Source organism: Carcharodon carcharias, chromosome 14 (genome assembly GCF_017639515.1).
Source record: "Carcharodon carcharias isolate sCarCar2 chromosome 14, sCarCar2.pri, whole genome shotgun sequence".
Classification (NCBI taxonomy): Eukaryota; Metazoa; Chordata; class Chondrichthyes; order Lamniformes; family Lamnidae; genus Carcharodon; species Carcharodon carcharias.
This window is the reverse complement of record NC_054480.1, coordinates 131,315,505-131,339,148: the sequence shown is the minus strand read 5'-3', so window position 1 is coordinate 131,339,148 and position 23,644 is coordinate 131,315,505. Positions and strand designations below refer to the sequence as shown.

The following is a 23,644-nucleotide window of genomic DNA, read 5'->3' as shown; positions in this document are numbered from 1 at the left end:
CAAGGGCAGCAGATGCATGGGAACACCATCATCTGTAAGCTCCCCTGCAAGTCTCACACCATCCTGTCTTGGAACTATATCACCGTTCTTTGACTGCCTACTGGGCAGTAAAACCCTGGATCTCCCTACCGAACAGCACTGTGGGATCACCTTCACCACACGGACTGCCGTGGTTTCAAGAAGGAGGCTCATCACCACTTTCTCTAGGGCAATTAGAGATGGGCATCAAATGTTGGTTCTGTCAAGTGACACCCACATCCCACGAATGAATAAAAAAAAAGTGGAATCTGTCTGGTGTGTGTTCCTTTGATTTTTTTGTTCAATTAAAAACGATCTTCAAACCCTCTCAAAATTTTTTAAAAGAGCTTAATTTGAAAAGGTCAGTGGTTGGGCTAGTCTCCCCAGTCCTGACTATTTACATATGCCTTAAAGAGTTTCTGGATGAATTTGTACATCGTTCTTTCCCCCCAACCCCAGCTTCCTTCCCCAGATGGGTATCAAGCGTGTTGTACACAGAATCCGAAGTGCCAGGCTTGCAGCCTTCAGTTTTACTGGGCTGCCGCACCATCGTTCCCTCCCTGGGAACTTAAAAAACATTGGTTCCATTTCTGATGACCACGTCTCATGGAAGGAATCCTTTCAATGCACGCCACATAGCGGTCAAAATGATACAGTGGCTGACGAGTCACTGCCTGTCAGCCGCCATTTTAACACCAATGTTCCTGCCTGACAGATCAGTGGAGATGACATCCAATCTATTTACACCACCCCCCTCCTCCCCCTCCCCCACCCCCACACGGCCTCTCTCCACAATTCAGCGCAAACACCGACCCAGCACACAATCAGAAGTGGTTTTGACCTGTAGTGCAAATTTATAACTTAAATAGCCGCTACCTTTCCACAAAGTGTGATCCACGGTATGAGTCACTAAACGGGAGCTATAGCGGGCAGGGGCAAAATAAAAATCGCCAACAAACCCACCCCTGCACCAAGTTTTTCCTGATTTTGTTAAAAATTGATAAATTCTATCTTTTATCAGTTTAATTTAAAAAAACATAATAAGTGCCATTACTGTTCTACAAATAAAAGTCAGTTCTGGGGGTATAAATATGAAAAAGTCTGTAGGAAGTATATCAGGGAATCTTCTCATCATTAAGTTTTCATCCACTAATCCCCGCCTCTTCCCATGCTCTTCATTTTACCCCTCACGTTCACTTCTCCACCTCCTCTCCTCCATTCCTATTTTTCCCCCTTGTTTTTGTCCTACCCCTAACTTGTCTCTTCTTCCATGGCCCCTCCTGCTCCCCCTCCCCTTCCCCTTCCGGCCCATTCTTTCCCGTCCCCACTTCTCCTCAGTTCCTTTCTTCTTCCTCCTCCTCCCTCCACACGTCCATCCCCTTTTCTGCCTGTTCACTGCCTCACTCTCCTTCTCCGCTTGCCCACGACCATCTCTGTTTCCCATCTCCAACACCACACCCCCCCCCAAACAAGAAACCGCTGATACCAAAATCCTCTTTACTCAAAAGTTCAGAATAATCCAACAGTACGGTACAAATTTGAGGCATTTGAAGGGTCAGAAGGAACAGCCTTTGATGGGCTTAGCAGCCTTTTCCTGCTCTGGGAGTTAATCTTAATTCTCTTATCCCAATTCTCTGTCTCTATAACCCTCCATGGTCTTTACTGAGCAGTGCAGTGAAGACTCAAGGTTAAAAAAAAACCAGCATGCTTTACCTTTCTATAATTTAAATTGGTTTCTTAACTTTTCAATCTGGCTTAATCTTCACCTCGAGATACCACCCGCAACATTGCCTCTGTCCATCTGTAACCTCCTCCAAACCCATGACACAGAAGGCATTAATAAACACTTCATGCACTGTGCAAGTGAGAAAGCGCAAACATTATATTATCCTTGGTCCACATGCAGCACAATAATGTGAAACTACCAATGGTTAAATGAAGAGAAAAATGTTTGATTAACACAGGACAGAACTGTGATCAATGAGAGTGCTGGCAAGTGCTGCAGTTTCTATGTGCATCAGTAGGTGGCAGTGCATTCTGATAGGTTATCGTTGCTTAACGCAAGAACAGAAGAGGAACCTGACACATTAAGTGAATGCTCAGCATAACCCTTCTGATTGCTCCATCTGCTGTCTTAACACTGGCATTGCCCAGTTTATCTTCAGCAGGTTATGGCCTTCACTGAAAAGACAGTCCAAATAGTGTCACATGAGCCCCTTAAGGAGTCACCCTTGCCTCAATGTGTAGCATCCTCGCCTCTCGAGTCAGATGGGTTGCGAGTTTAAGCCCCACTCCAGTACATAACCCAATCTGACACTCCAAAGCAGCACTGAGGGAGTGCTACACTGGCAGAGGTGCAGTGTTTTGGATGAGATGTTAAAACTGAGCCTCTGCCCTTTCAGGTGGGCATTTCAGTTCTCACTATTTTGAAGAAGAGCAGGAACGTTCTCCCTGGTCTCCTGGCCAATACTTATGCCTCAATCAACATCATTAAAATAATTCCTCTGGCCATTATCTCATTGCTACTTTGAGATTTGCCTACATCACAATTGGCTGTAAAGCTATATAGATCCAAGCTCGTTCATTCAGGAGCAAGTACTCCAGGAGCTCAGTGTCAATGTATCAATAATTACTTTGTCAAGGTCCAATAACAATCATCTTGTTGACTAGCAATTACATTGTTAAGATAATCACATTGTTGAAACTGGTGACAAGCGTTGGCTCACGCATAAATTCTATGGAATCCATTGCCACAAAAGGCTGTGGAGGCCAGGTCATTGAGTGTATTTAAGACCGAGATAGATAGGTTCTTGATTGGTAAGGGGATCAAAGGTTACGGGGCAAAGGCGGGAGAATGGGGTTGAGAAACTTATCAGCCATGATTGAATGGCGGAGCAGGCTCGATGGGCCGAATGGCCTAATTTTTGCTCCTATGTCTTATGGTCTAAGTGGATACAGCTGTAACACTCCAGGGGAAAGGAACTGGGAGTCTGTCACTTTGTTGAGCTGGCCGAACAATAAACCTGCTTGATGCAAAAGACCAGCTTCAGACTCACTCTTCCCTTATGTACAATTATTGGAGTTGACACTCAGCATGGTGGGTGTGAGCTTTACAATCTAGAGGATCAATAGGAACAGGTAAACAGACTAAATTTAGTTACTGTAGATTTTAAAAAATTGCCTATTTAAAAGTTTAAAAAAATTACAAATAGCATTTTTCAAAATGTAGAAATAATGGGGCCCCAGTCAGTGCACTGCCTGGGGCTAGAATGCACTGCCTGGGAGGGTGGTGGAGGCAGGTTGCCTCACATCCTTTAAAAAGTACCTGGATGAGCACCTGGCATATCATAACATCCAAGGCTATGGGCCAAGTGCTGGTAAATGGGATTAGGTCGGTAGGTCAGGTGTTTCTCACGTGTCGGTACAGACTCGATGGGCCAAAGGGCCTCTTCTGCACTGTGATTCTGTGAAAACAGCCTTAAACACAGCAAGTGAGCAACCAAAGGGAGACACCAATTTCCCAAGGATTAAAAGGAGAATCTTCACTCCTGTTGTATAACACCCAGCACCTGGGACAAAACCCTAGAACCCGAGGGGTTCAGTCAGGAACATTAGTGTGGCCAATAGGCGAGAGTATTCCCAGGGGACTGTAAGAAAAAACAGCATACACTGAACTTGTTTGTCATTTCCCATCCCACCACCCACCCCACTCCACCATGTTCTGGAGTGGAGCAAGTGGGGGGGTCGGAGGGATGGGGAAAGGCTGCTCAGTAGGGCTGAGTTGAGGAGAGATTTGCCAACTGGATAAGTGCCAGCGCCCCGTGCCACCGCTCCTTCTGTTCCTGCAGGTGCTGCCCGGAATAGTGTTGCTCCTTCTCCTCCTCCTCATAGTCCTCTCTGTGGTGGCCGTTCAGGGGGTTTTTCTGCTCCTGGTCGGATTTCTGGGTGCCCACCTCTTCCCTGGCGGGGGTCAGACGCTGCTCCCGGCTCTGCCAGTACCTGAGAGTAGTTACATGGTTAAAAGCCTCAAGCTGGATAAAATGAGCAATAGCATATCCAATGCAGATTTTAAAATCATCACTGTCCCTCCGCGGGCTTCTAATGGTTCAGTCTGTAATTTTATTGGGCAGTTCAGTTGGCACATTTCCCTCCCAGTGCAGTACTGAGCTCCACTCCTACTAACACTGCAATTTGCATTTATACAGTGCCTTTGATAAAGAACAACATCCCAAAGAAGCCTTAAGGAAAGCAGATGCCAATGCAAAAGGAGAACTTGGAAGCTTCCGGAAATATCTGGAGATTGGTCAAAGAGGTAGCTTTTAATGAAGGTCTTATAGGGGGGGGGGGGGGGGGGGGGGATGTGGCGATTAATAAATTCAATGAAGGAACTCTGGAGAAACTTCTTTACCCAGGGATCGGTTAGTATGTGGAAGTCACTGCCACAGGGAGTAGTTATGATGAGTAGCACTGATTCATTCAAAGGGAAGCTAGATAAACATGTGAGAGAGAGAAAAAAAAAAGTAGAAGGCTACGTTGATGGGGTTAGACGAGGGGTGAGAGAATGCTCATGCGGCACACAAACACCAACATAGACCAGTTAGGCCGAATGGTCTGTTTCTCTGCAGTCAAATTCTCCATACTGTAGGAAGTGATTCCAGAAGTGAGGCCTGCACAGGTCAGGAGTCTCTCAACAACAGACTCTTCCTAACAGCACTGTGGGTGTACCTACACCACAGGGACTGCAGAGGCTCAAGTCGGCGGCTCACCGCCACCTTCTCAAGGGTAATTAGGGACGGGCAACAAAAGCTGGCCTAGCCAGCGACGCCCACGTCCTGGGAAAGAATAAATAATAAAACATCTCCGGGGTGACTTTGCTCATTTTGGGCATAGTGATATTGGGCCGAGACAATGTTAACACAGCCTCATAAATACTGGGTGATGGGCAGGGGTGGGGGTGTTATTGTTTCAAGAGATGTGGGTATCCCTGGCAAGACCAGCAATTGTTGCCCATCCCTAATTGCCCTTGAACTGAGTGGCCTGCTAGGCTATTTCACAGGGCAGTTAACCCCATTGCTGTGGATCTGGAGTCACGTAGGCCAGAGGATGAGAGATTTCCTTCCCTAAAGCACATTAACAATCGGTGATTGTTTTTACGGTCACCATTACTGAGACTAGCTTTATGTTGCTGTTTTATTAATTGAATTTAAATCCTGCCAGCTGCTGTAGTGGGATTTGAACCTGTGTACCCCACCCCCTAGAGCATCAGCCTGGACTTCTGGATTTCTAGGCCAGTGATATTACCAGAACACCACTGTCTTCCTACAGTTTTAAAAATGTAAGCTAAGGGCTCTGTGCCTGATCCCTATCCCGCAAATCTGCCCAGAAAGCAAACAGGTCGGCTTATGCAGGCCTGTCATACCACTGATCCAATCATGGTTCAACAGTGGGCCAACTCTCACAACCTAAACTCACAAATGAAAAAGGGGCCACTAGAGTGAGCTATCCACACAACAAACAAAAAAAAAAATAAAGAGGCCTTGAACTCCCCATTAGGGAACAGATTCAGCCCACGGTCAACTACATCTCAACGGAGAACCACACGACGACGACTTTTCATTTATATAGCACCCTGACTGCGGAGGTCCCTTCACCACATGGACTGCAGCAGTTCCAGAAGGCGGCTCACCACCACTTTCTTGAGGGCGATGGGTAATAAATGTCAGTCTTGCCACGGATGCTCACATCCCATGAATAAAACAAAACGGCACTTGCAGTCGGTTATGGGACCAGGCAGGAGAGTTCAGTGACTCACCTCGCTAACCACTCCACCACTGCCTTATCTTCTTCAGCTGTTGTGGCCTTGCCCTGGTCGTTCGCACCCTCATGCCGCCTCAGCCTGGCGTATGGGTGTTTTGAGCAGTGTCGATTGGCGTGAGTAAATTTGCTGACACAACCTAGAGAGAATTATTATTTTTTTTTAATTCCAATGTTACTTTACTTACACAGATACCGGAGGTGCACTTAATCCCCACAGAAATGCAACGCCACACAAAATCTCACGGGCTCAACATGGTTTCATTACTTGTTCAAACTTTTGCCTACCTGGAGTAAAATCGCACAAGATTTGATAAAAACCCGAGAGCATCCTTTTGCCACCTCCCAGGGGGCAGATTCAGCCACAGTGAGCTACACCTCAGCGGAGAATCATACAACAACAGTTTGCATTTATATAGCACCCTAACACAGCAAGATGTTCCCAAGGTGCTCCAAAGGAGCGTCAAAGAAAATTGGATACCGAGCCACAAAAGGAGACATTAGGACAGATGGCCAAAGTTTGGTCAGAGGCAGATTTTCAGGAGCTTCCTGAAAAGAGGAGAGAGAGACAGCAAGAGGCCGAGAGGTTTGGTGAGAGAATTCCAGAGCTGAGGGCCCAGTCAGTTGAAGGCATGGCCACCAATGGTGGAAAATGAATGATCAATGACATGCAGGAGGCCAGAATTGCAGGCGTACAAAGATGTAAAAGATCCCACGACACTATCTGAAAAGGGGCAGGGAGTTCTCCCCAGTGTCCTGGCCAACATTTGTCCCTCAAACATCGTCACTAAAATAGATTATCTGCTCATTATCGCAACACAGTTTGTGGGAGCTTGCTATGCACAAATTGGCTGCTGCGTTTCATACATTAAAACAGTGACTACACTTCAAAAGATACTTCATTGACTATAAAAGAGCTTTGGGATGCTCTGAGGTTGTGAAGTGTGCAAATTCCGTGCTGGTTAGCAGCAGGTTTAATCCACAGCAACACTCCCGATGCACAATTGGAGGCTACCCACATCCCCTGCCCCCAGCGAAGTCTTGGCTCTGACAAATAGCACTCAGATTCTTTGTGTCTAGAGAATTGTGACGTGTCCCGTCAAGACAGAGTATGCTGCACTCCACGCTGGGTGAACGGAAACCCAATCGAATCGACAGTAGCTGCTGTTGGACACCTGGTGGCGCTGCAAGCGAACAATGCACTGCAGTTCCTCCGAGCCCAGCCAGGGATGTTTGCCTTGAACCTGGGCAAGTTTATGTCTGTCTCGGGAGTCGTGCTGCTCTCTATTTAAATGACTATCCCACTCCTCTGACCTTCCCACGATCCGTTTAAAATATTTCTCTTTCAAATATTTATCTTCTTCCGCTTTAAAAGCTTTTTTAAAAAAAAGTGGTTTGCAGCCATCGAAGTTGAAATGAAATGGGGGAGGGAAAGGCAGGAATGTGGAGTGGAGGCCACAATCAGATCAGCCATGATCTTATTGAATGGCAGGGCAGGCTCAAGGGGCCGAATGGCCTACTCCTGCTCCTATTCCTTACATTTTTAAGTACTTTTGAAGTGTAGTCACTGATCTGCTTCCCCCACCAACTCCCCCAGCTGTGCCTGGTAGAGAATTCCACAAGCTCTAACTGCTTACAAAAAAATGGTCATAAAGCCAGGCTGTTTCAGGAAGAATGTCACCGTGACTGTGATTTTACAATTAGCGCAATTCCTAAAAGGTCCCACAGGACAGGCCCAGCTCTCCCTGGGAGTGGCAGCCGAGCTCAGCAAGCTACACTGAACAATGCCTGCACACCACATTGTCGCTGCACTTCCAAACAGAGGTCATAGGGGAAGCATTTAGAGTCCTGCCAATTTGAAAAGTCTCAATGTACAAGATAAGAATGCGGGAGGAATGCAATTTTGCCTGTTTTTAAAAAAGGGTCTGCATTCCCTAAAGTTTCGAAGAATGAGGGGTGACTTCATTGAAACTTACAACATTCTTACAAGGTGTGACGGGGTGGATGTAGACAAGATGTTTCCCCTGGCTGGTGAGTCTAAAACCCAAGGTCATAATCTCAGGATAAGGGGCAGGCCATTTAAGACTGAGATGAGGAGCAATTTCTTCACTCAGAGGGTGGTGAATCTTTGGAATTCTCTACTCCAGAGGGCAGTGAAGCTCAATCATTGAGCATGCTCAAGACAGAAATCGATAAGATTTCTGGAGACGAATGACATCAAGGGATATGGGGATAGCGGGAGAAAGCGGAGGTAGATGATTTGCCATGATCTAATGGAACAGTGGAGCAGGCTCGACAGGCTGAATGGTCTACTCCTGTTCCTTTGTTCCATTGTGCCTTTCACTTCAGGTTGGCCCAAAATGCTTTGCAGACATTGACATTGAAATGAAATCGGGGACGAAATGGCAGGAAAGCGGTGTTAAGGCCACAATCAGATCGGCCATGATCGTATTGAATGGCAGAGCAGACTCGAAGGGCCGAATGGCCTACTCCTCCTATTCCTTACATTCTTAATGACTTTTGAAGCATAGTCACTGATCTTTTACATCCATCTGAGAGGGCAGACATGGCCTTCATTTTAACATCTCATATAAAAGACAGCACCTCCAGCTGTCCAGCACTCCCTCAGTACTGCACTGGAGTGCCAGCCTGGAATTTTGTGCACACATCCTGGAGTGGGACTTGGAACCCCAAATTTCTGACTCAGAGGTGAGCGTAAATAAATACAAGACAGTTAAAAATAAATCCAATGAAGGAATTTGGGAGAAACTTCTTTGCCCAGACAGCAGTTTGAATGTGGAACATGTGAACAAGGAGAGTAGGCCATTCAGCCCCTTGAGTCTGCTCCGCCATTCAATAAGATCATGGGCACAATGCCATTTTCGTACCTATCCCCTATACCCTTTGACTCGCTTGTTAATGAAGAATCTATCCACCTCAAATTTATTCATTGACACTGCCTCCACCGATCTCTGGGCAAGAGAGCTCCACATGATTCCCGACTTTTAGAAAAAACATTTCTCCTCATCCATCTTAAATGAGACACCCCTTGTTTTTAAACTGTGTCCCCTAGTTCTAGTCTCTGCCACAAGGGGGAAACATCCTTTCAGCATCCACCCTGTAAAGTCCCCCCCCAACCACCCCCCCCACCCCAACCCCGCCAGGATCTGATATATTGTTTTATTCATTCATGGGATGTGGGAGTCGCTGGCTAGGCCAGCATTTATTGCCCATCCCTAATTGCCTAGAGAAGGCTGTGGTGATCTGCCTTCTTGAACCGCTGCAGTCCATGTGGTGTAGGTACACCCACAATGCTGTTAGGAAGGGAGTTCCAAGATTTTGACCCAGCGACAAGTGAAGGAACGGCAATATATTTTCAAGTCAGGATGGGGAGTGGCTTGGAGGGGAACTTGCAGGTGGGTGTGTTCCCATGCATTTGCTGCCCTTGTCCTTCTAGATAGTAGTGGTTGTGGGTTTGGAAGGTGCTGCCTAAGGAGCCTTGGTGAGTTCCTGCAGTGCATTTTGTGGATGGTACACACTGCTGCTACTGTGTGTCGATGGTGGAGGAAGTGATTTTTTGTGGATGGGGTGCCAATCAAGCAGGCTGCTTTGTCCTGGATGGTGTCAAGCTTCTTGTGTTGTTAGATCTGCACTCATCCAGGCAAGTGGAGAGTATTCCATCACACTCCTGACTTGTGTCTTGTAGATGGTGGACAGGCTTTGGGGAATCAGGAGGTGAGTTACTCGCTACAAGATTCCTAGCCTCTGACCTGCTCTTGTAGCCACAGTATTTATATGGCTAGTCCAGTTCTGTTTTGGGTCAATGGTAACCACCCCCCCCAGGATGTTGATAGTGGGGGGATTCAGTGATGGTAATGTCATTGAACATCAAGGGGTGATGGTTAGATTCCCTCTTGTTGGAGACGGTCATTGCCTGGTATTTGTGTGGTGTGAATATTATTTGCCACTTGTCAGCCCAAGCCTGGATATTGTCCAGGTTTTGCTGTATTTGGACATGGACTGCTTCAGTGTCTGAGGAGTCGCGAATGGTGCTAAACATTGTGCAATCATCAGTGAACATCCCCACTTCTGACCTTATGATGGAAGGAAGGTCACTGATGAAGCAGCTGAAGATGGTTGGGCCGAGGACACTACCCTGAGGAACTCCTGCAGTGAGGTCCTGGAGCTGAGATGTTTCACTAAGATCATCTAAACTTGGACAGGCCCAACCTGTCCAACATTTCCTCTAAAATAACCTCTTCATTCCAGGAATCAGTTGAGTGAACATTCTGAACTGCTTTTAATGCAATAATGTCCTTTTTCAAATAAGGAGACCAAAACTGTACACCATACTCCAGATATGATCTCACCAAGACCCTGTAAGCTGTCGCAAAATATCCCCACTTTTATATTCCATTCCTCTCACAATAAACAATATGCCATTTGCCTAATACTAACTTTGCGATTCACATACCAGGACATCCAGATGCCTCTCTACTAGAGTTCTGCAACCTCTTTCCATTTAGATAAGATGCTGCTGTACCTGCCCTGGGACCGTTTGATGGGGATAGTGCAGAGGGAGAGCTTTACTCTGTATCTAATCCCATGCTGTACCTGCTCTGGGGAATGTTTGATAGGGTCAGTGTTGAGGGAGCTTTACTCTATGTCTAACCCTGTGCTGCACCTGCCCTGGGAGCGTTTGATGGGGACAGTGTAGAGGGAGATTCACTCTGTATATAACCCAGGGCAGTACCTGCGCTGGGAGTAACTAATCAGTGTAGAGGGAACATGGAACATGAAGTGGTTGAGGTGAATAGCATAGATGTCTTAAGGAAAAGGAACATAAGGAGAAAGGAATAGAAAGATATGTTGGAGTGAATCACAGAATTGTTACAGTACAGGAGGCATCACTCAGCCATCGTGTCAGCACCAGCTCTCTGAATGAGCAATTCACTTTGTGCCATTCTCCTGCCTTCTCCCTGTAATCCTGCACATTTTTCCTTTTCAGACAACAGTCTAATTCCCTTCTGAATGCCTCTATTGAACCTGCTTCCACCACACTCTCAGGCAGTGCATTCCAGACCTTAACCACGCGCTGTGTGAAAAAGTTTTTTCTCAAATCGCTTTTGCTTCTTTTGCCAATTACTCTAAATCTGTTGCCCTCTTGTGCCCGGTCCTTTCAGGATTGGGAACAGTTTCTCCCTGTCTACTCTGTCCAGGCCCCTCATGGTTTTGAGATGAAGAGGAGGCCCGTGTGGACCATAAACACCGGCATGAAGCAGGTAAGCCAAATGGCCTGTTTCTACGCTCTATATCAAGAGCATAAAGGCAGATCAGCCATAATCTGATTGAATGGTGTAGCAAACTGGAGGGGCTGAATGGCCTACTCCTGTTCAAAGAGCCAGCACAGGCACGACAGACCAAATGGCTGTACAAATCTATGACGCTTATGAATTAGTCAGTTAAAGATCAACTCCACCCAGACCTCCACACTGCCCTCAGACCAAAGCCCTTACATTCCCGTTTCACTCACCTGGCTCAGAGCAGATGAACGGCTTCTCTCCCGTGTGCAGGCGCTGGTGCGTCTTGAGCTGTCCACTCTGCACAAATGCCCTCCCACAGCTTGGATAGTCACACACATACGGTCTCTCACCTGAGGACCAGTCAGAGGGGGAGCAGAGGAAGAAAAAAAAATTAAAAAGACTTTTCCCTCAACAATAACACACAAAGACCAATCTCGGCAAATGTTATGACAATTATGTCATTTTGAATATCACTTATAGAGCCAATAATTTGACACTTGTCTTTGGCTGGGCCTCTTCAATTTGATTCCCTGCAGAGCTGGTCATAGGAAAAGCAGAAGTGGGAGGCCATTCAGCACCTTGAGCCTACTCCACCTTTCAACTAGAGCATGGCTGACCTTCTACCTCAATGCCATTTACCCACACTACCTCCAGAATCCCTAGTTAAGGAGCCAGCCACGTGGACAGTGTTAAGAGGCGAGCAAGGCTATCAAACCACCTCAAGGCTGTTAACACCAGGTGATGGCAACAAGTAAAAAAAAATAGATGCTTTCTTGTCGAGAAGCCTGGGTGAAGGCCCAAAGTCCAGTGAGTGAGGCATCAAGCTGACAAAGAGGAGTGAAGGCCGCACAGCCAGCAAGAGCAGAGGCCCTGGCTGAATTTTCTTTTTAACCACAGGCTCAGCACCGCCGGCTGGAGATTACCCAATCAAGGTCAACTAACCTCGAGGCAGACCAGAAATCAAACCAGTAATCGCCCACTGTGCATGAATCACCACATTTACCAACCGAGCCACAAGGGGGATATTACCAACACCATTTTTCTTTTTAGAAAGCAAGTGTTAGAAATCATAAATAATAGAAATTCTGTAGATAGAAATACGTTCAACACTTCAGCCAGGATCTGTGGAAAGATGAATAAAGTTACCGTTTCAGGTTGTTGACCATTCATCAGAACTGACGAAATGTCACAGACCTGAAACCTTAACTTTGTTTCTACAAATGCCGAGTGTTTTCCAGCACTTTGTTATTATAGAATAGAATCAGAGTGGTTACAGCACAGAGGGAAGCCATTTGGCCCATCGAGGCATGCCAGCTCTCTGCAAGAACTACTCAACTATTCCCACTCCCCCATAACCCTGCAAATTTGTCTTCAGATAACTGTCTCTTTTGAAACCCACGATTAAATCTGCCTCCGACACACTCTCAGGCAGTGCATTTCGGATCCTAACCATTCATTGTGTAAAAATAATTTTCCTCATGTCACTGTTGCTTCTTGTGCCAATCACCTTTAGTTGGTGCCATCTGCTTCTTGATCCTTCTGCCAACAGGATGTTTCTCCCGATCTAGTCTGTCTAGACCCCTCATGGTCACGCCTCTTTTCAAATCTCCTCTTAATCTTCTCTTCTCCAAAGAGAACAGCCCCGATTCTCCAATCTATCCTTGAAACTGAAGTTCCTGAACCATGGAATCATTCTCATATTTTTTTTTTAAATTGAGGGAGGTGTAGGCGAGATCTTGTGGCACAGTGGGTAACATCTCTGCCTCTGAACCAAAAGCTGCAGGTTTGAGCCCCACCCCAAAACTTGATGGCGAAGAAGGTTACTTCATAACACAGCCAGATAGGTTGTTTATCAACCTGCAAATCCTTCCAACGTACACCAGTGGCAGGCGGTAACAGTGGGAGAGATTCCTGATCAGCCATGTGATGGAAAGAACATTGGAGCCTCTCACCATCCATAACAGCAGACTGCAACATGCATTTAAAAGTGCAAGTTGCCACAGCAACTCAGGCTCCCCAAGTAAACTATAACACATCACTACCACCACCATTAGGAGGGCAGGAAAGATTGAGGTCCAAAGTGCAGACTGTAAGAGACAAGCGAAGGTAAATGGAAAACCAGTGTTAGACGATACCAAGCTTGAATATTAAAGGCCTATAGATTCACAAACACTAAAAAAGTTATTTACGTGAAGCACTTTGATAGTTCAGGTTACATGAGAAGGAGCTTTGTAAACAGAGTTAATTTTATTATAAAAGGAAGACAAGACTGAAAGAGTTAAGATTTCCCTTAACTGAGGCCCCAGAAAGGAATGAGCTAGTGTAGGAAACATTGCGAGGAGTCTTGAGCTTGGTGAGTGGGCTAAGAACGATGAAGATAATGATGATAAATTTTGCAAAACATGTATTGGCGGGAGCCATGAAACACTGATGCTGTCCCCTCAAGTGCTTACCGGTGTGTGTCCTTTTGTGTGCTTGCAGAGATTTCTCCCTTGGGAATACACGATTGCAGATGTGACAGCGGATCCGACTAGTCGACAGGGTGCCCTCAGTGATCAAATCTCGGACTATTTCTGCTCTCGGACGGCCACGTCTCATCCCATCCTGCAACATACAACCCAAGGATGTCACTTGTGAACCTCCACAATCCCGAGTTAGAATCCTGTGCAGCGATAGCCACTCTCCCTTCACAGCGAGGGAAGGGCGGGGCAGTTGGCACATTGCAATTAGCTTCAGCTCTGTGAACCAAGTAAGAAAATAGTACAATGATACAATTAAAATAATGGTCAGGACCCCTGTGCCTTTGACTGAAGGAGAATGAATGGGCTTTTGAGTGCCCTGATGTCTTTAAGTATGGTATCCCTGGGAAACGGTAGTGTGGGGCTGTTTGCACTGTAGAGTAACGTGTGATATTTTATGGCAGCTTGACTCAGTGGTAGCAATCCAGAGGAATTAGAAGGTTCCTGTTCCAAGCTCTGCTCCAACATACAATCAAGACACCATCAGGTTGGTGCAGTTTGGGGGAGTGCAGCTTTGTCACCATGTGAGATGCATGCAATAGAAATTCTGTAGATAGAAATACGTTCAACACTTCAGCCAGGATCTATGGAAAGACAAATAGAGTTAACATTTCAGGTTGTTGACCATTCATCAGAACTGACGAAATGTCACAGACCTGAAACCTTAACTTTGTTTCTACAAATGCCGAGTGTTTTCCAGCACTTTGTTATTATAGAATAGAATCATAAGAGTGGTTACAGCACAGAGGGAAGCCATTTGGCCCATCGAGGCATGGCAGCTCTCTGCAAGAACAACTCAACTATTCCCACTCCCCCATAACCCTGCAAATTTGTCTTCAGATAACTGTCTCTTTTGAAACCCACGATTAAATCTGCCTCCAACACATTCAGGCAGTGCATTTCGGATCCTAACCACTCGCTGTGTAAAAATAATTTTCCTCATATTACTGTTGCTTCTTGTGCCAATCACCTTTAGTTGGTGCTATCTGCTTCTTGATCCTTCTGCCAACAGGATGTTTCTCCCGATCTAGTCTGTCTAGACACCTCATGGCCATGCCTCTTTTCAAATCTCCTCTTCTCCAAAGAGAACAGCCCCGATTCTCCAATCTATCCTTGAAACTGAAGCATGCTTGTAAAAGGTGGCACTTTTGTGAAGGGCAGGAAGTTATTCCAGTGTCCTGACCCGGGGAGGATCGGTCACACGGGAACTCAGGAGGTTTCCCCAGTGGCCCACGTGAATGGTTGACCAGCACTGTATTATCTGTGACCAGATCCGATCCGCACCCCCCATTCCCACTCACAATTTTCGCTGAACATCCCATGCAATTTTCCACCCATCACTGGTTCTGGCCAGCATTCTCCTGCCAACAAGTCAAAAGTAATCATTCCTTATCATTTTTGTCTTGTCCACTGCATTGCCAGGATAATGGTAATGTTCCCGTACTATTGATTCATAACCCTTGACTAGAAACCTAGAGAACACAAATTCAAACCCTTCCATGGCAGTATAAGGACTTGAATACGATCTTAAGTGGCCAAAAGCTGTTGGATTATCGATAAAACCTAACAGTTTCACTAATGTCCTTTAGGGGAGGAAACCTGCTGTCTTCACCCATTCAGGGGCTAGAAATGACTCCAATCCTCACCAACATGCCTGACTTTTAACCGCCCTCTTAATTGGCCTCCCAAGCAACTTGGCTGCATCAATCCCTCCGCGGTTCAAGGTGATTACCACCACTTTCTCAAGGTCAACAGGGGAAGCGCATTAAATTTAGTCTACTGCATTCGTTGCTCCCAATGCAGTTTCCTCTACATTGGAGAGACCAAACGCAGACTGGGGACTATTTTGCAGAACATCTTCGATCTGTCCGCAAGCATGACCCAGACCTCCCTGTCACTTGCCATTTCAACACTCCACCCTACTCTCATGTCCACATGTCCATCCTTGGCCTGCTGCATTGTTCCAGTGAAGCTCAACACAAACTGGAGGAACAGCACCTCATCTAGGCACTTTACAGCCTTCTGGACTGAATATTGAGTTCAACAATTTTAGATCATGAACTCTCTCCTCCATCCCCACCCCCTTTTTTCCAATAATTTATATAGATTTTCCTTTTCCCACCTACTTCCATTATTTTTAAATGTATTTCCATGCATTGTTTTATCTCTACATTTTAGCCTTTTCTGATTCCTTCACCCCACCCCACCCCCACTAGGGATATCTGTACCTTGCTTGTCCTGCTTTCTACCCTTAATTAGCACATTCCTTAAATAATACCACCACCTTCAACACCTCTGTTTTTTGTCTGTGACATCTTTTGGTTTTCTCCACCTATCTCTGGCCCCCTATCCACCTCTGCTTGTCCCAACCCCCCTTAAACCAGCTTATATTTCACCTCTCTTCTATTTTTCCTTAGTTCTGCTGAAGAGTCAATCGGACTCAAAACGTTAACTGTGTTCCTCTCTGCAGATGCTGCCAGACCTGCTGAGTTTTTCCAGGTATTTTTGTTTTTGTTGTTGAAGTGTATTAAATGTTAGCTTCACCGGCAACGCCTATATCCAGTCATTTTGACAAAGAAGGAGGCCATTCAGTCCATCAGGTCCATGCCAGCTCTTGGTGGAGCAATCCAAATCAATCAATCAGTCTCATTTCCGCACTCTATCCTTGCAAGTTTATTTCCTTCGAGTACCCATGTAATTTCCATTTGAAATCATTCATCATCTCCACCTCCACCACCCAGGTCATTCCCACTTGCTGCACGAAAAAAATTCTTCCTCACATTTCCCCAGCCCAAAACCTTAAAAACGGATCCCCTTAGTCCTCGTAGGATTTAAGTTTTGTCTGGATAATAGCAACCCGTGCTTCAAAACGAATTCACTGGCTCTGACGCTTTAAGAATGAGACATCAACGCCAAATTTTCTTTACCCTTTTGACTGCAGTGGTGGGGCGATCTGGGAAGCTATTTCAAGGTAGTGGGGCGTTTGTGAGGCATTAAGCTCAGGAGACTGCAGAGTTTCCACCCCACCCATCCCTGTACTATAATTGTTTCCAATCAATCATGTGTGCATGCCTGCAGCTATCAGTGAGGAGTACTTCGGTGCAGATTAAATAAACGGTGAAGAATTAAATATTAAAAAGGATGAGAATTTGTTTAAACTCCCTTTGCAGAAAGCCCCAGGATTTCCTTCAGCTTGACAGCCGGCTTGAAGAGGCGCTCCCACAATGTAGCGAACCGACAGTGGCCAATCACATACAATGGGCGGGGCCACCCGGTGTCCCGTCTCCATGGAGATGGAACGTTGGCGCCTGCTACATTTTTGGCGGGTTCCGCGCAAATACTTGCTATTTCAGGCCATTCAAAAAAGAAAAGATTTGGAAAGGCGGCATCACAACCAGCAATACATCTCTAATTATATTTATATTTTTAAAATGCCTGGCTTAAATGAATAATAATTGAATTAAACACGGCCACGGTCGGGGAGAATGAGGAAAGAATACAAGTTATGACTTGCAAATTAATTTGACAAAATTCAAAAACAGGAGGAAAAAAGATTCTGATAGATCCGGAAATTGACCTGAACTGTTAATACGCTAATTTAAAAGAAACAGCCGAAATCCACGCTGGCCTTAGAGGGAGGAACAGCAAGTGATTTCCAACGTATAAAAACAAAAAATGCTGGAAGAAATCAGTAGGTCTGGCAGCATATGTGGAGAGAGACACGGAGTTAACATTCCGAGTCCGTATGACTCTTCAGATTTCCAGCAAACCGGTTCACCACAAACTAAATATAACCTGCAATTATAACTTGCAGGAACCTCAGCGCCTTTTAGCTCAAAGCTTACAAGATTGCAAATCAATTTATTAGTCACAAATAGTGGCAGGACAAGTATACTATACATGCAATCTCGCCCTTTTTTTCCCCGACACAATTAATTATTCGCTGCATTAGGTATTAAAAACTAGTTGACAGCCTCCACCCCTGTCTGTGCAGCACATCTCTAAGACCCGTTACGGGGACAGGCACAGCCTCCTTTACCTTGTATGCGGGGATATCAGGACTCTGCCCGGGTGAAGCTGATCCTGTCGATCCGATGCTGGGGGTCGGGCTCAGGCTCATACTGTTGGAGTTTTCCGGCCATTTGTAGGGAAAACCCATTGAGAAATCCCCCAGACTTAACTCCTCGGCGCCGCACTTGGATTGGAATGGCGCGGCTTTAATCACAGAGACAATCATCCGTTTCGGCGAATTGCAGCTCGCACTCCCAGACATAATAATATACATTGAATTTTCCTTTTTTTAAAAAAAAAAGGGAGATGGAAAGTCCAGTTCTTCTAAGTGTCTTTTCATCCGACTCCTTTCCCGCGTAATTTTGCCTGCTGGGAAATCTCATTAACCAATCAGACCAGGGACACGAGGGAATCCCCGCGCTTTCCGTCCAATCAGCCGGCGAGCTTTTGTGTGTCAAGTCAGGTATTTAAACTGAGTTTAAAGCTGAAGCCGTTTTTTTTAAAAAAAAGCATGAAAATGACTCAGACTCTGGCAAGATAAGGAGATCATTGCGGAAGCATTGCATCAGAGTGTACTGAGTAATAAGAAAAGTATGCTCTTAAATAGTAATCCGCTTTACAGTAAATTTATATAGTAGTGTCTTGTCTAATGATCTAAGTGTTGTTGCGCTGGAGAATTTATGTTTAAAGGGGCAATGTTTTATTACAGATATAACTAACCTATATCTGCCTGCTCAGTGGATGCGAAAGATCCCATGGCACTATTTCAAAGAAGAGCAGGAGAATCGTCCCCAATCAGCATCGCAAAAAACTGATTACCTTGTCATTCTCCTGTTGCTGTTTGTGGGAGCTTGCTGTGCACACATTGAATGCTGCGTTTCCTACATTGCAACATCCAAAAATAATTTAAAGCACAAAGTCAATACACAGCCTCCAAGGCATCGAAAATGCTTGGGTTCATGGAATGGAACTCAACTACAGTAAAGGACATTGGTTCGGCCACACTCCGAGGACAGTTGTAGCCGCTTGGGACCCATATACAGCAAAAAAAAACATTACCCTATCTGAGTGAGTTCAACACCGGGCACCTAGTTTTGTTACAATTACTTGCAAGATTCTAGCGTCTTCCAGTTGGTCCAGTCACAAGGTTGGCACATTCTTCATAACCGAAGGAAAGCCCATAGGCTATAAAAGCAGTGCATTAAGCCCAGAAGTGGTCGAAGAGTTCATAACCAATATAAACCCCAACATGCTTCCTTTGCGAACTCATTTTTCCCCCAAAACAATTAAGGACTGGAACAATTTTCCACAAACCTTCATTCTAAGGATTCATTTAAGGAAAATCTGTTGAGCTTTTTTAATTAATGCGACCATTGACTGCGGTCATTGTGCACCTACTGAGAAAATTCCCTGGTGGAAGACGATGGAAAGAGCCCTTACCAAATACAATGGCTAATGTTGAAAAACACTTAATTGGCTGTGAAGCTCCTTGAGACATCTGGCGGACGTGAAAAGAGCTATATAAATGCAAGTCTGTCTTTTCCTTTATGTGAACCTTGTACTCAGAGGCAGGAGTGCTACCCTGGCTAACTCAGACATAGTCTGATCCTCTCCAGATGCCCATTCTTAGCGTGTGAGTGTAATGAATATGCAATTTGGTTCCTACTGGCAGAATCCCAGACAAGTGATCCTGCCCTTGGCCAGTGTCCACATCCTGATATAGATCACTGGACAGCAATCAGTCAGGCGGTCGAGGGGGTAATGGTCCGACGATCTGCCTTTCTTCCACAGGAACTTGAATGCATCATTGATAATCAAAACTGGGTTTTAATTTGAAGTGCTAAATTTTCCTTTAAGGTTTTTGGTGGGTTTTTTTGTTAGTAGTGCCCTCTAAAAAGGCGACATTAATTCCGTCTTCTAATTAGTAGAAACATCCAATTGATTGAATATAAAAGAGAGAGAAATCTGTTTGTCTTAGCGACGACTCTCACGAGTGAAGTTTCCTTTAAAGGCTTGCTTTTTGTTCCAGTTTATTAGTTGTACCTCTTTAAAATGGGAGCACTTATTACCTGCTTTAAATATTTGATTTAAAACTTGTTATCATTGGTTTACATCAAAAGTAGAAAGTATCCCATTGGAAACTATCCTTTTCATTGAGTTTCCTTCAAAGCTTTTTTTTATTACATTCACTAGTGTGTGCCCCTTTAAGGGGTGGGAGCACATAACCTGTATTTAAATATCTGATTTAAGCCTGTCATCATCATTGACTGAATATAAAAGGTAGAAACCAAGCCCTTGGCTACAATCCCATTTCAATTTGAGTTGTGCCCCTTTAAGAAGGGGGAGGTTGATAATCTTTTTAAATGAAACCAATTAAACTAAATCAACAAAATTGGGATAAATCAGGCACAGCCCCTAATTCAGGTCAGCTGTAAAACCAAGGACAAAATTTAAAGGAACCTTACAAACTTTAAATCAAAATGTGATTAAAGGGCTCAACAAAACACCCCAGTCCCCGCGGTGCCCACCGAGCACGGAAGAAGGGGGAGGTTGATGATGGGTTGTTACCTCTATGTTGTTGACAAGAACCCCTGTCAAAAAGTAAAAGACAGCAATCAGCAGCTGGGTGCTTGCCTCATTAATTTTCCAGTCCCAGGTGAACTGAGAGAAATTGTAGTGCCCCTACCATTTACTAGTGTTCTGTCATCTGGTTTCCATAAGTTAGAAATAATCACACTTTAGACATGAAATAGGATGTCTTGTGGTGCAATGGATAGTGGCCCTGCCTCTGAGTCAGCTGTTCCACATTCAAGTCCCATTCCAGGACTTGATGGCCAAAGGAAAGTGCTTTCATAATGTTGCCATACAGGTTGTAAATTCTTCCAACACACGCCAATGACAGGCAGAGTAGGAGAGATTCCTGGGGAGAATTTAGAGCCTCTACCATCACTATCCAAAGCTCCAGACTACAACATGCATGTAAAAGTGCATGTTGCCGTAGCAGCCAACACTCCTTTGTGGAGGGAAGCTGGTTGGCTCAATTGGGGGGTGCCGGTGTGCATCAGATTGGTGTCAACAGCACAGAGTTCAATCTCTGTTCTGGTTGGGGTGGATTTGGGACCTACCCCCTTGCTCTACCCGTGGTCGCGGTCATGGCACTGTGGGTAGGACTTGCCTTCGGGCAGAGAACTCAAGAAAAAGACGAATCAAAATGTTAGAGCACCTAAAGTAAGATATCCTAACATGCTTCACACAGGTATAATTTTTCTTAAATGGGTGCTGAGCAGGTGAAAGAAGTTATCAGGAAAGGTGATCAGAAGTTTAACTGAAGGGATATTACAGAGGACCATGAAGGTGGGGAAGAGTTGGACAGGCAGGGTTTAGGGAGGTGAATTCCAGCACGTGGGTCAAGGCAGCTGAAGGTGTGCCCAGTTTGCGTGGGAGATGGCTTTGGGTTGGAGGAGGTTACAGATAGGATCTTTTACTTTCATCAATGCTGCTGCATTGCTGCAATTTGGGAGCTTTGTTGCTCATTTTTTAGCCAAAAGAACCTGCAGCGTATGTCCAATCTGTGGCTGAGTTTAAACCTATGTATTTTTTAAACATTGTTTATTCCTGTGCTCAGTAATATATTCTGTGCATCATGGGGTTTGTCAGGGTTGTGACAACGATGCCACTTTTAGTTTCACTCTTCTGACTAATGCCTGTTTTAAACATTTACTTTTTAACTTTTTTTTGTTGAGAGTATTCTGTATAGTGAATGTTCTAGGAAATGGAGAAAAAAAAACTTTTCGCACTGCCATCCAGTCTGGTCTCTTAGCACTCTTAAGGTCAAGTGACCCATGGTTCATGCAGAGTTAAGATCTTTCTATATTGTTACAATATACCTCAGTTCACTCTCCTTCATCAATGAATTTACACCCCTGCCAGAATTGCTCATTTCCATTCCAGCTTTTCTAGGATTTGATCGAATTATGCTCAATTCTAGACGACTTTCACTGAGAATCCATAAGACTTTCACTTACAATCAGGAGTGTATACTTTTCACCCATCATTATGGGTTTGCTTTAAAAACCAATGGATTGCATTTTAACATTGTATTTCAAGTAATCTCAAGCACTGGATTGAGGCAGAGAGGAATAAAGCCAGGGTTCCTTCTCCTGAGTGCTAACCAACAAGTCCTACTGGAAGGAGTGCACATCAGATAACAAAGGGTCAAGTTCAAATGTGATGGTCCCTGAATAACCCACAGATGCTGGTCTGGTTTCACAAAAGAACAGTTTTTCCTGTGAGGTATTTGAAGGGATGCATGTACCCATGGAACTCTACAAGTCAGTGTGTTCAGCAAAAGTAAGGGGAAACAAATGAGGTTACAATGGAAAAGGGTAAAAAAAATCCAAAAAATACATGGTTTCTAACTGGAAAGCAAAATATTGTGGATGCTGAAACTCTGAAATAAAAACAGAAAATGCTGCACTTAGCAAATCGAGCAGCAGAAACTGAATTTTCCTGTTTCATACCTTTCAGACTCAAGATTTTTTTCTACCCCAAACAATTTCCTCCAAATTTGAAGTAATAAAAACAAAAAAAATCCTAGACCCAGTTTTATTAAATCAAATTCTAAAATATTAAGTGATTCATCACTGTGCCACTGTATAGTTTTTTTTGATAGAGAAGCAACTCTTGGATTCACATAGTCAAATCTCATGTCATTGATCTATTGCATGGGCATTGCTCACTGAGGATGTTAAACAGTATCTCTGCCCATGAATAGATGTCAAATTGTGTTGATTACTAACAAAATTCTTTCTTGTTGGTTATAGATTGTAGATACTGTTTGCACAGAAAACTTTTTCCATCCATTTCCAGGGTGAATACATTTCCTTATAGTCAGTTGCACTCATTATGCAAGCAGAAGAACTTGACATTTGGCGCCAGCTGCTCAGTTTGTCTCTGGGGCTTAATCTGCAGCACATGTGACTTGCAAGGTTGCTAGAGCTGGGATTTAATGCTGCTCCCTCTCCTCTTGTGAGAAAACACGAAGGAGACATGGTCATCCTAATGTCCACTGATTAGTGAAAATATATTTAGCAACTGATTAATCTGAAATCAGGAATTCACCAAGTGAGAATGGATGACCACAAACATTTATCTCATCGTTTTGTAACACAGTGGGTGGTATTTAATGGAGGTGATGGGGGTCTTGTCCACTTTCTGCAGAGCCAGCAAGAGACCCACATCACCTCTTTTAGGGAAAGTCCGCCAAGTGCCATTCAGGCACTTAACTGGAAAGCAGAATTGCCCCAGAATCCTTGATCACGGGGGCAGATGTCCTGCCACCAAGAGCTGTCAGCCAGAGGGCAGCAGTTCTACTGAACAGCAGCACTACCAAGAAGGCAGTGGCTGCTGCCCGTACTAAACCCATCCAAGGCTGAGTATCATTGCTGGATCCCAGGCCAGAGGTGAGTGATGGCAGGAGGGCGGGACTTCCCAATGCAGGGTCCTTCAATTAGGCACTGTACCTTTGAACGAGGATTTGTTTGTGCTCCCCACATAGCCAGCCCCTGCCTACTACTGGGTTAATACCAGCGGCAGTGCAATGAGGCCCTTAAGTGGGCAATTAGTGCTGATTGCCCACTTAAGGGCCTCAATAGGCAGTAGGGCAGGAAGGCTGTCCACAGACCTTCCCACTAGACTTAATCAGGGTGAAGGCTGGAAGACTGTAGATACCACCCCCAACCCCACTAACCACAAAACTTGAAATTGGTGAGGGCATTAAATTCCACCCAATGTGTTGGAACACACCCAAGTGATCCTCAAGCAAGGCACAGCTTAAGATTGTGAACCTGGGCACAAAGTTTGGGAATACCCTCCCATACAGGGCAGTGTCATTCCTGATTACTGAATTAATTTTCCTTTAAAAATTAGTGTGATAAGCATTCAAAGCATAAATATGGTAAACAAACATCGCGTATAATT

At 44.9% G+C, this 23,644-nt stretch overlaps 1 protein-coding gene across 1 annotated transcript; it reads right to left on the bottom strand.

The window, feature by feature from the left end:
* Positions 1 to 3,424: 3,424 nt before the first annotated feature.
* LOC121287395 (zinc finger protein 367-like) lies at positions 3,425 to 17,929 on the bottom strand. Its single transcript, XM_041205233.1, has 5 exons — positions 17,694 to 17,929; positions 13,589 to 13,739; positions 11,366 to 11,485; positions 5,831 to 5,972; positions 3,425 to 4,017 (listed from the first exon to the last, which is right to left on the bottom strand). Exons 1-5 carry the CDS (start codon positions 17,925 to 17,927, stop codon positions 3,786 to 3,788), a joined length of 879 nt encoding a protein of 292 aa, XP_041061167.1. The 5' UTR covers positions 17,928 to 17,929; the 3' UTR covers positions 3,425 to 3,785.
* Positions 17,930 to 23,644: the final 5,715 nt, after the last annotated feature.

Excerpts from the sequence above, each read along its gene's own strand:
- LOC121287395 (XM_041205233.1), bottom strand. The coding sequence starts at position 17,927 with ATGTCTGGGAGTGCGAGCTGCAATTCGCCGAAACGGATGATTGTCTCT. Across the intron at positions 5,973-11,365 it reads GTTCATCTGCTCTGAGCCAG|GTTGTGTCAGCAAATTTACT; the intron begins GTGAGTGAAACG and ends AATTCTCTCTAG. Across the intron at positions 4,018-5,830 it reads GTGGTGGAGTGGTTAGCGAG|GTACTGGCAGAGCCGGGAGC; the intron begins GTGAGTCACTGA and ends AACTACTCTCAG.